Source organism: Nelusetta ayraudi, unplaced genomic scaffold (genome assembly GCF_046127955.1).
Source record: "Nelusetta ayraudi isolate G7.1 ecotype Tasmania unplaced genomic scaffold, CSIRO-AGI_Nayr_v1 ptg000009l, whole genome shotgun sequence".
In the NCBI taxonomy this organism is placed as follows: domain Eukaryota; kingdom Metazoa; phylum Chordata; class Actinopteri; order Tetraodontiformes; family Monacanthidae; genus Nelusetta; species Nelusetta ayraudi.
In genome coordinates, this window is record NW_027466059.1 from 2,107,087 (window position 1) to 2,119,585 (window position 12,499).

The following is a 12,499-nucleotide window of genomic DNA, read 5'->3' on the forward strand; positions in this document are numbered from 1 at the left end:
CGTGTCATGCCCAACGCTGTTTCCTCTCACCGAGTGTCAGATGCTTGCTGTGAGGACAATCACATTATCTGTGATAACCTTTAGCCTGAAGTTGCCTGAAGGGTCGAGGGATGTATGGACCCTTGTTCGGAGTTGCATTTTTTTCAACAGAGATTTCTTCATCAACAACACATTGTCACTTTATGACGAACCACAACAACATTTTTTTTTTTTACACTATGAAGGCCATTACAGAATATCTGACCCAGGTAATAAACACAACACGCTGTAAACACACTCATCCCCACAGACACATTCATTTAAGGGGAAGAAAATTAACCTACTGTACTGGACCAGCTCCCGTCGAAGATGGAATATGCTCCAAGCTCATAAATATAATAAATGAATGCAATAAATAGCTGGCTCTCTACATTCGCATAAAGAATTTGCAAGTTATTGCCTTTTATATATATATAAAAAAAAACATTAAAAGTAACCCATGATAGTGTCTTGAAGACGGGGTTTATCTCCTCGGTGTCTTTTTCCCCATTTCCCCACCCAGTCCTCTCCTATTTTCCCTTTCCCTTTATTAAAAAAAAATTGGTCATCTCGCACGCCAGTTCAATGAATAAGAAATCTGTTTGAATGAAACGGAGAGGAAAAGGATACAGCGCTTGGTCCTTTAATCCAGCTCAATGCCGCTCCGTTCGGTGCCCTCTCTTGGTGAATTATGGATGAGCTTGAAAATTAAAGCTTGTTGGGAATTCATGTAGGAACTGCTGACAGTGTTGGTGTACCTTAATCCGGCCTGTGCTGTGGCGGCTGAGCGACCAGGTAAGCAAAACGAAGAGGAAGAAGAAGAAGAAGAAAAGCAACAGCAGTTCAATATAAACTTTGTCAGGAGCCAGACAGAGGGAATAAATAACATTAAATAATAAATAAATAAATAAATGAATAAATAAATAAATAAATGAAACAACACATGAAGCCCTCAGGTCTAAACATTGCAGGCTAAATGAGGCTGCTGGGGGAAAAAAAACAAAAACAGAACAAACTGATGGAGAAAGGCTGAGAGGCGGTGAAGTCATCTGATGTGAGCCAGCATGCTCGTCCTTGTACTTTCCTCCCACTCCCTGTGTGATAGTGCAGCCCACACCTCTCCCTGCGCTTTGGTCCTTCATGTTTAAAAGACAAGAGTGAGCGCGGCAAACAGGACAAAAAACACACAGAAGCCGTTCCTAGCGCTGGGATGGAAGTGAAGGGAACAAGATGGCAAACGCAAACGGGACGAGGGCACGTAGAGGAGGGTGGGGGGAGGGGTTGGGGAGTGGTTGGGGGGGGGGGGGGGGGGCAGACGACCACTATAACATCTGAAAACATCAGAGCGCGCCCACTTGAAGAAGAATTTGACAAGTCTTTCTAAAGCCCTCCGGAAGGAAGGCTCTCCTGTGGGTGAGCTGCCGAGAGGCGTTCGCAGCGTGAAGTGATTGAATCGCAGAGTGCCCACTGATTTTGCTGGGTTCTGCCGAGCACGTCTGCAGACGCCTGCAGAAACCAAAAACCAAGCAGATTAGACACAAGAACTGAATTTTTGTCTTTTTGTTCAAATATCTTTTATGATAGGCTGACCTATTAATCAAGTACACAGTGTGCGTGGTTTTTAGGTTCCGTTCCTAGAGCTAATTGTTGTTGTTGTTTTTATTTATCTATCTTTAAATTAATTAGCTGCTGATTTGTTTCCTACCTGCTATTGTTCATCTCATTCATACCTGCCCTGCGGAGGGCACGAAGAGGGGAAATAGCTAGCGGGTGTGTGCCACCCAATCAGTATCAGGTAAGGGGTTGCGTCAAGAATGTATCAAACCATGATCTGAAATGATCCTCCTCCTCCTCCTCCTCCTCCTCCTCCTCCTCCCCCTCCTCCTCCTCCTCCTCCTCCTCCTCGTCCTCAGAAGAAGAAGAAGAAGAAGATGACAAAGAAGAGGAAGAAGGAGGAGGAGGAGGAGGAGCAGGAGGAGGAGGAAGTCTCAACCGCGACCCCTGCCTGCAAAACAAATAATAGCCAATCAGGTAGGAGTTCATCCCATATACTGTAAGCTCTGCAGGGTGCCAGGATCTTCATTCTCTCTTGGGTCAGTCACCTGGAGACTTTCCTTCTTGGTTCAACTGAGACTGCCAAAACAACAGGGAATCCATGTGCATCCTTGCTTGGCTTTTCAATATTAAACCCTCTAGAACTCAGCACTATTGTACGTCTCCTTCTTGGACAAACCAACACACCATGCCGGACAGCATAAAAATGTAACTGGTGCACCTTATACAAGAGCCACATTGAATGAATTTGTTTTCAAACTCGTCGACTTGTTAATTTAACTGATGTCTCTCCAAACAGCTGCAACCTTGTACACCACTTTTGTTCATTTTTCCTGGACGGCAAATGCAGCTGTTGCTTTGATTCAATATGTTCCAGGTTTTGGGAAATGTGGGCTCAGAGGTGGCGCTCAGACCCTCGGAGGAGGTTAATCAGCGGACGCACGGCCCGATTCACCATCAGTGGGACTCTGACCTCAGTGAGTCGGACCAGAACTCGGCTGCGGTGGAAGAGGGGAAGGAAGGTTTGCATTTCCTGGCCTTCCCTCCTGCTTTAAATTGTTTAATTTTTAATGCTGCGTCGAAGACAAATTTCTGTTTTCTACTGAAAAAAAGACAATAAAGTTTCTATCTATCTATCTATCTATCTATCTATCTATCCATCCATCCATCCATCCATCCATCCATCCATCCATCTATCTATCTATCTATGTGGTTTGTTTGGGTGTTTGGAAGGTAACAGTAATGATAAGGAAAAATTGGGCTCAAAAGCACACGGCCGAATGATTTGTTGCCGTGTCCTGGTGTTGATCTGGAACTTTATTCGTAAGTGCAGTGCCATTTTAAACTTTAAACACATACGTTATGGCCTTATAACATCTTAGAGCCTATTAAAATAAGAAATTTATGGTTCCCATTACCGCGGATAATAACCTTTCTCAGGACGAGAGCTGTTAAGCAACGGCCGTAAGCCGGCACACTTAGTGGGTTTTACATCAAGTCGAGTAATAAAGGATACGAGCGGATAAGCATTCAATTACTGTAAAGGTGCGAGACTGTGATTTAAGATCGTGCTGACAGTCAAGAGAAGACTCCTCCCTTATAAAACATACATATGGTGCTTTGACTGTTATCTTTTCACCACCGCAGATGTGTGTGTCGGGGAGGCGTGTGCACGCAACGCTGCTGATGGAAGACGGACGGACCACATTTACCTTGAGGAGCTCCTCTCACCCCAGGATGCGGCTCTGCCAGCTGGCCCCCTTTTGATGCGCCGAATGAAACCCTCCTTCAGCAGGGAAAATTGTGGTGAGGCAACACAGCAAGACACACACACACACACACACACACACACAAACAAACGCAGAGGCAGGCAGGCCGGCAATCAAACGCAAGTGCTCACTGCAGAAGATTAGAATGTTTTTTTTTGGGGGGGCAAAGCGTTGAGACGAAAGAGAGACTGAGCGAGCGTTGAAGCAGAGCGATGAGGAGGAGAGGGGCGGAGTCTGGGTCCAGCGGGGAGACATAACCGCGATTGAGGGATCGGTGTGACAGCCGTCGATGTTTGCTCAGGGCCCGAGTGGCTCCGGTAATAAAGAAACCGTGGCACAAAGTAGTTCATTCAAACCCTGAATGCTTCCCCCTAATCCCTCTATAAACACGCTCGGCTCTCAATGAGCAGGGACATAAACGTGAGTGCAAAACGACAAGTGATAAAAATAAAAAAAAAAAAAAAAAAGAAAGTAAAGTTTCTGCGGCCACGGCGTCGGATGGGTTGATGTATTTAGTCATCATGTTGCGGTTATGATGCACTGCCTCCACTTAGCTGGAGAAATATGACCAAACGCCGTCGCATCGAAGCACTTAAGAGGCGGACAAAAAAAAAGAAAAAGATGAACGCCGCTTGCCGAAGGAGCCGCGCATCTCTTAAGTGGTGCCGTAAGTCAAGACGCACAAACGGGAACACAATCATCTTTGGTCATCAGCGGCGCTTTGTCACCAGTCATTTTAACTGGATTGTCAATATGCTCTGTGTTCACCCCCCTTTGTTTTTAATCAATGCCTTTTTGCACGAGGATCGCAATCTGTGCCACTCACACACTGTTTGGTCCTCGAACTGCTGGGTGCTGGGTGTCATCCTTTGGCACGGCCGTATTGTACATCAAACTGAGTCTGACTTAAAAGTGCATATTATTTAAAATGCACTTTTAAATAATAACCATTATTAATAGAGGTTGCAAAAATTCCCTGTGCCTGCTTTGGTAATTTGCCTGTGTTTGAGCAGGGCCAGACAGGGACCGAGAGACTGAGTTAACCAGTGACTCTCAGCACTTCAGCCGTTTAGTCAACTAGCTAACCAGCAAGGCTGTAAGGAGGATGGACGTACTTAGAAAAAATCATGGCTGAGTGGCGTTCAGGTGCATGTGACCCCCTCACCAGGGGCTGTGTATTCAGGCTCTATCCTGCTCCGAGCCCCTGACACAAATTAGAGTGAGTTTAATTGACTGCAGGTGCCTCGCTTATCTCTGCTTGTCGCCAGGCTGTAATGGTTTATTTGGATGTGAGAGGGGGCGAGTGGACAAAGCCTCCCTAATCTGAAGAGCCGGGCAGTTCCCATTCACCACCAGCAGGGACTTTTATATTTGTTGCTTGTATTGATAAGGCCTTCATTTGGCAGCACGAGCGGAGGAGACAGAAGCGGGCTCGCCGGTATTGAGCGCGAAGCAATGGGGTAATTAACTGCCCGCTGAGTGTGCAGCTTCGTGCGTCAGGGTGGGAATGGAAAAACCAATGAGGAGTGTCTCGCTGGCCCGTCATAAAGCCCTGCTTTATGGCCAGTTTGTGTAGCCTCGCGGATTAAGTTCAAAGAAAAGACGGACAGCCTCTTCCCCGTGCATCTTAAATCCTGTTCCTCCTCAGCCCGGCTCTGTAGATCAATTCTTTATGCTGCTCTCGGTTATCCCTGGTGTCAGCAGATGTGGAGCAGCTGCTTGAAAAAATGCAGAGGCCTCTACATATACAATATCAAACAATTTCAACCTTGGGTCATATTGCCTATACTTTTTTTTTGTCTTTCTTTCTCCCTCTGCCGTGGCAGAAGTGCTGAAGGTCAGATCTCCAAAGAGAATTCATTTGCACCTTGGGGAAAATGTCCATTTGAAAGGCAAGGAAGTCGGTTGACTTTAGCTCATGCAAGGCGTCTTCCTCAGGCCACTATTTAAGAGAGCAGCACAACAGGATAAATTGATGGCTGAGTGGAGATGGCACATTTTGTTTTATTTTTTTGTTTGTTGTGTGTGTGTGTGTGTGTGTGTGTGTATTTAGAAACACCAAATGTGAAATGCTGGAACTGGGAGAGAATCTGTCCAATCTCCGAACACACTGCAGACAGCTGGTGCCGCTGAGTGATGCTGATATTGTTCTTTTTAGGTTCAGATGTGTGAGCAGCGCACACTCTTGAGAGTCAGAAACATCTGTTACTGCACACACTGGCAGGGTTGAGGAGGAAATTAGAAGATGGGCAATCTGCAATCTGCACTGTGTGCCCAATTTTTAAACCTACCCTCACCAAGGGCTAAACAACAATACAAAAACAAATGTAATGTTTTACCACACTTTTGCAGACAATAGTTTATTTAAAAAAGTCTAAAAAATAAAATAAAAAACAGTATCAAACTGACAAAGATGTTCAATCCCACCTCGCACAAGACAATGGCACACTGACTGGAACAGTCACTATGTGCATCTTCGAGTGAAGAAGCATTTCAAACTGAGGGCAGTAGCCCAAAATGTGTCTGTGACATTCAAAGGCTCCTTCAAATCATCAGACACGCTTCCTTGCTCATTTCCTTTGTCACTACTTCAGTAGCTGCAGTGACTGATAGATGTTCTGATTGAGTGGTATAATATAAAAAGAAAACAGATTTTGTCATAAGAAAAAATGTTTTTTTGATCAAATAGAGATGCGTTTCCTGGCACGCCTGAAAATTTGCACTTTAACGCAAATTATAGAAACAGAAAATATACAAGATATGAAGTCAGCTTAAGGGTTAATTTAAAAGGACACAATACATTCCTTTTACCAGAATTTTTTTTTTTTTTAACTAAATGAATTTAGAAATCCTCATTATGAAACATTTGAAGTGACGGTCTGAAATTCAGGTCCTGTTTTCCATCAAACTGTGGGACAAGTTCCGCAGTTCCGCCGCTGAGTGAACGTGCCTGTAGCCCAGCAGAGCCAGAGTGCTGTTGCACTCGTCCTGCAAGGTTCTCGCAATGTCGAACCTGAGTTGCAGCCTCCAGCTCGTTGCCGTCGCCTTGGAGTCTATCGAGTATGGGATAGCACGAGCGTTGCCAGTCATCAACTTCGACAACGCGCTGCCGTTTGTGCTCTTAGCGATCCACGTCCGAACCTGGTCCTCCATCTCCAGCCCCAAGAACCTGTAGATCTCCGCCGCCTTCTCCTCAGGCTTGAATGCCAAGTCCTCGTACCGCACCAGCAGGTAGCGTCCATGCAGCCAGGGTGGCCCTTGCGCGGCCATCTCTGCGGACGCTGCCATGTCCTTGCAGATGCTGGTGATCTCCGTCAGGTCCACGTATCGAGGCTTCCGCCCCGTCGAGTTCCATATTTTCCAGACTCGTAAATATTCATCTTGAAAGGTCGTCATGCGCGAGGCCATGATGGCTCGCGGGTCTCTGACCAGGTGGATGATCCTCAGATCCATTCGTGGATCCTCCATCAGGGACCTCAAGTGTTTGACCTGGGCTATCCGCACCGTTTTTATCACTATGTGTTCCTTCGACAGACATGACATGGAGGCTACTGTGAGGTTGAGGGGCCCGCACTTTTCAGTGCACCAGATTTCATTGGGCCACTCGGGTCCCAGTTCCTCCGCGCCTTTTGAGCACACCGGAGGGGAACAGAGGGCATGGGTGGACCACCAACGGAAGTAGGAGCTGGTGACGTGGTCCTGGGGCTTTGGGCTGATGTATTGCTCCATGAAATGGAGGTCACAGTTGTACAGGTTGAGGAGGAGGTCCCGGTACGCTCCCAGCAGGGGTCGATATTTGCCAAAGGTCTTCTCGAGGTGGTAGAGGGGCTCATAAAAGTAGTAGATCCCTGGGTGCCGGTTGAGAAGTTGCCCAGCGAAGGAGGAGCCGCTCCTCCTGACGGCCATGAGCAAGACGTGCTTCCGGGAGGTCCTGGAGGACGTCAGCCTGTCATCACAGAAGCCTCTCCACCTGGAGTCTTGGAGAAAATGGTTTTACTTGGCAAAAAAAGGGGAAAAAAAGAGTCTGGGGTTTCCAGCTCTTTTCAGAGAACATTCAATTTATGACCAAATGTGCTAAAATTATTGTTCATGATATCAACACGTTTTCTGGTTTACTTCTGGGACGTACGGCATAACGTCGATTTTCTGCTATTTTCTCCATCTCTCCCTTTCTCTCCTTTACTCTCTGGCGCTCCAGGGTGAAGTGCTCAGTGCAGATAGACAGTGCCACACATCTTGACTAATCTTGTGCGGCTTTCGCAAAAATAAAAATACAAACAAAAACAAAAACAAAAACAAAAACAAATGGCTCCCGGAAAAAAAAAGGCCCCCAGCCAATCAGGAGCAGGCTCTCTTCGTTCATTTCAAAGAGCCGGCTCTTCGAACCGGTTCATTCGCGAACGGCCCATCACGAGTCTGAAACAACATCCTCATAAATCTGGTACGAGAACCAGGCTTTGAAGTGATAGAAAAGTTACGTAAGCTGAGAAGACTGATTCTGTTTGTCCCAACTTTGAGCCGGGGGAGAAAGTCTGCGAATGAATAAGCCAATAAATCTTAAATTATTCAGGAGGGTAAACACGCACGAGTAGGTTGCTTGTTTTTGCCGAGGCGGTTTATGAAATGGCGGATCTCTAAATATAGTCAACATGCAATTATCTGCTGATGAGGAGTTGATTGCGAAGGAGGAATGCCGAGGCCCTTCGCAGGATGTTGGCATCGGGAAGCTACAGCTGCGCCTATAAGAGGGGGTTATAGAAATTGGAGGATAACTGTTAAAGGCAATCAGCAAGGTTTGATTTAACCACCCTTCCCATTTCTCTATCTGGGAATTCCCTCGTTTCCTTTCCTGCTCTTGCTTCAGTCACAGTTTAATGCCGTTTTTCTCTCTCCACCTTTAATAAACCTTTTGAATGACAAATTGCCCCTTTAAAACGCTCACTATAATTCACCGCGACATATTTAATCATCGGGGTCTACCTCCGTGGTGCCTGCTGTGGCAGCGGTGCGCTCCCTGACACGGTCCGTTCAGTGAGTCCCTCAGGGTGCGGATGGCCGTGTACTGGACCGCCAGAAATGCTAGAGCCAGCAGGAGCAACATTTTCCAGGAGCACTCCATCCTGCCCACCGCCTGCAGCTTACCATCCTTCATGCTGATGGAGCCACGACAGATAGATAGATAGATAGATAGATAGATAGATAGATAGATAGAGAGACAGATAGAGAGACAGATAGATAGATAGATAGATAGATAGATAGATAGATAGATAGATAGATAGATGCATACAAATTTGCAGTGAAATCAAAATGAGGAGAAAACGAAGATGAAAAAAAAAAAATCTTGTTGAGGCTCCAAACCTCTTTCATAGTCTATATTCAAGCTGCAGTTGAGACCAAACTTTTCACCAATTTCCAATCGTATGCTGGGCGGAGTGAAGATAAAATCCAATGAAGCCTCACCATTTGGGCGACTCCTCGGTGGCGGCTCCTGTTTTCCACTGCCGCCCCACGCCGAGCAGCCCCTACGGAGAATGAAGACAGATGTTTCCTTTGGATTAGAGCGATTTGATCTGCAAGTCCTCCAAATTTCCCAGGACAGTTGGAAGGGGACGGAGAGTTCCTGGTCGAGGACGTGGGCATCGGCTTTGGCCGAGATGACAACACCACAGCTGGCGGCGAAGGTGCTGGGAGGTGATCACGCCGAGTGTGGAGGGTTCAGGGGAAGCACCTACACCCTCCTCCTCCACCCCAGAAAATAAAGGCAGCAAAATAAATGAAGTTAGAAATAAGCGGTGATGAGCCTGAGACTCTGGGATTTTCTGGGCCGCCAGTGATCGAAGGATGTGCCACAGCCAGAGGCTCTCCTATTAGGGCTCGTGCCTGGGGAGCTTCTCAGGCGAAGCTGTTTATTGGTGCGGGCTGGTGATCAATTCTCAAAAAAATAAAATAAAAATAAAATAGAAACCCATCAGGAGAAGTTTTGTCGCATCTGTGGCGAGCACACACGCAGAGTCTCGTGTGCGCACACCAGCCGACTGCCAACGGCGGAGAGGTGCTGCTGCTGCTGCTGCTGCTGCTGCTGCCGCCGCCGCCGCCGCGCGCACTGGAGCCGCGTGTGACCCCCCGGGCTACTATTCTGAAGAGCTGCTGTGGTACGCGAGAAGATGAATGTTGTGATACACGATGCCTCCAGGACTAGAACAAGGGCAAAGGAGGAGGAGGAGGAGGAGGAAGAGGTGGAGGAGGACCACGGAGGAGAGGAGTTGATGCACTCCTCATTTGATCCGAGGTGATGCGGCACGTTTCGAGCGTTGCGATGCAAACATGGAGCTCGTGGAGAGACAGCGGGGGGAAAGTGACGAGCGGGGCAAAGTGAGCTATAGGCTATACGTCTACCAATGTGTGATTAGAGATGCTTTGATGACGCGCTTGACTTGATAAGCACACTTGAAAACCACGTGCGCAAATGTAATGCAAACGCAACGCAAATGAAAAAAAAAATATATATAAAAATGCTTCTAAAGTAAAACCAACGCTTGAACTCCATACATAATAACATGACAACGCGCGACGGCGGATCAATGCATGACATGAAACCAACGTACAGCACCGCCGTCACTGTCAGCTTTTGAGCGTTTTGTTCATCGGGGGGGGGAACGGACAGACAGACAAACAAGCAAGCAAACAAACAAAATAAAACACGTGCACATCAGATGAATGCTACGGCACCGGCGTCTTACCATCAACGCGTTTGCTCAGGCAGTGCGTCCCGTCTGCGCGCCGCGTTCGTCGGAGTGTGTGTGGCGAGTACGTGCGCACGGGATCAGAGCGGGTGTGCGCGAGGTGAGCACTGCTGCTGCCGTGGCTCAGCGCTGGAGACGAGCTACAGACTGAGCGGAGTAAAGTGGCTCGTCTCCCCAGCAGTGGACATCAAGGGCACAGTAATTCAGAAAATGATCTGATCGGATTATCCTGGCCGGATTGGATTAAAGAGACCAGAACCTATTTATTATTATTAATTTTTTATTTTATTTTATTTTTTTTTAGCCAAAAGACAAACAAACAGCTGAGCATCCACAGCACTTAAGGTTTGGGGTACGGTGGTTCATTCAAGTATTTGAAAGCATTTCAGACAAAGTCAAGCAGGATTTATCTTGATCCAATGCTGGGAAGAGAATGATTGTAGGACTTTATTTATGTTTATATCAAAGTCAAAAATTTCCAGATTAATTATCAGGGTTTTCGGTTGGTTTTTGATTTGGGGAGTTTCCTGTTGTCCACTTTAGTCTTTTATTTCTTCAGTTATCTGTTCTCCACCTTTATTACGGAATTTCCTCAGGCTACTGAAGGACTCAAACAGTTCTTCTCTGTCAGAACTTCGCTCCCCATGTGCGGACTTCCCGCTTCCTTGTGACTCCCTGATTCCGGAGTTATACTGGTACCTACTATTATCTTTCGGTCACTCCTGTTGTTGTTGCTTTGCCACTTTGTTAAGTAAACTCTACTAATTACCTTTTGAGCCTACTGTGTACTTCCGCTTCTGGGTCGCAACTCAGGTCTCATGTAACAGTAAGTTCTGACCATGAGCATGGACCTGGCAGACACACAGTCCCTGCAGCATGCCTTGCTTTGCCAGAGTAGTTACATGTTTACTGTGGGTAATTCGTCCACCAGCGACCACCTCAGTTAGCTGCCAGTGTTCTCAATCATTCAGTCGACTCGCTGGTAACACTCGGAGCGATAACTTGAAAAAAACTCAATTTTTAAAATCCCCTTCTTTTAAAGTTTTGTAAGAAAAAGTATCGGTATGAGCAATATCACCTTTGGTTTTACTTGGTATTGGATCAAAATGAAAATCAGTGGTATCGTACATCACTAACACACACATACTGTAGACAGGAATTTTCACAGATTTGAAGTATCGCTCTTGCAGCGGTATCACCGATACCGATACCAAAGAAGATTGCCAGTATCGAGCATCACTACTCTATCAAGAGCGATATGTACATGCATTAGTTCTATTTTTTGATACTTAAATGTGGTATACTATACTATCGTATACTAAGTAACCTTTTATGATGCTTATACACCCTCCAGGGGAAGGTACCACAGGGTCAGACTCAGCTCCGTTAGCCCTGGGAGTGGTGGGTCTCTTCTGTTTGTGGCCTTCCAGATTAAACTCCCGCTGCAACAGAGGCGCAGCGTTGAAATAATATTCTGCGGTTCATTTAATACCTTTTACCTCCCCCCCCCCCCCCCACACACACACACACAAGTGGGATTTAAGTTTCTGCTCCAACCCCATCTTTTCATATTAAACCTGTCCTGCACTATGTAGGGAATAGAGCAGTCAAACCAGGCAGAGGCCTTTCGTTCCCATGCACAGGCATCAGAGAGGCTGGAGGTCTACCTACGCAGATGGAGGTCGAGCCTTTCATCCTGCTCCACGGCTGAGGTGCATCACGAGGTGGAAGGTGCAAAGCGCACACGAGCTGCAAAGAGCGGCCGTGAGTTACGCAATCCTGTCCTCCGTACCCCTTTTACGTGTTGATCCCTCACTTTGCCTGCCCATGCAGCATCGATTCTCCCGGTTCCGAGCAGCCAAACGCCCACACGCCTTTCTTAGCGCGAGCTGAATACAGGAAAATGGGAAAAAAAATAAAGTTGAGTTTTTGCTCTGAGAGAATTTCAAATCCTCAGAGGACTTCCCTGATGCACTCGCAGTCTGCGCCATGCACGAACGGAAGAGCAAGAAATAAATACATGATTTTTTTTTTAAAAATCAGATGAACAGAGGAGATTTGGAGAGCCTTTCATTTTACCCTTTCCAGCGTTTGCGCAAATGCCAAGCCAATCTGCACACACACCCCGAATCTCCGTCATCTCCACGCTATCTGATTTGCAACATGACAGCCATCTTTCATCATAAAGTGAACAGAAACGCTTGGCTCGGATCTAGTTAACATCAGGAGAGACCTGTCTCCTCGGCTGGCTAAATGACTTTTTCATTTTTCCCGAACGCGCAGGCTTACTTGGCAGCTTCTGCACATTACACTTCCTTTTCGAAAGATGCGAGCGATCCATTTCAACGTGTAACAAGGGAAAAGCCAGCCTTCACAAAAAGTTTAAGAGAAGATCCTTGCCTTTGGTGGAGAGCC

The 12,499-nt window shown here is 46.7% G+C and overlaps 1 protein-coding gene across 2 annotated transcripts; it reads right to left on the reverse strand.

The window, feature by feature from the left end:
* Positions 1 to 6,134: 6,134 nt before the first annotated feature.
* On the reverse strand, positions 6,135 to 10,359 carry LOC142883993 (carbohydrate sulfotransferase 1). Of its 2 annotated transcripts, XM_076019381.1 has the most exons (4): positions 10,082 to 10,359; positions 8,802 to 8,863; positions 8,322 to 8,494; positions 6,135 to 7,318 (listed from the first exon to the last, which is right to left on the reverse strand). In XM_076019381.1, exons 1-4 carry the CDS (start codon positions 10,082 to 10,084, stop codon positions 6,228 to 6,230), a joined length of 1,329 nt encoding a protein of 442 aa, XP_075875496.1. In that variant the 5' UTR covers positions 10,085 to 10,359; the 3' UTR covers positions 6,135 to 6,227. The 2 variants fall into 2 exon arrangements, with proteins under 2 accessions (XP_075875496.1, XP_075875497.1); XM_076019382.1 differs by lacking the exons at positions 8,802 to 8,863; positions 10,082 to 10,359 and adding an exon at positions 8,748 to 8,769.
* Positions 10,360 to 12,499: the final 2,140 nt, after the last annotated feature.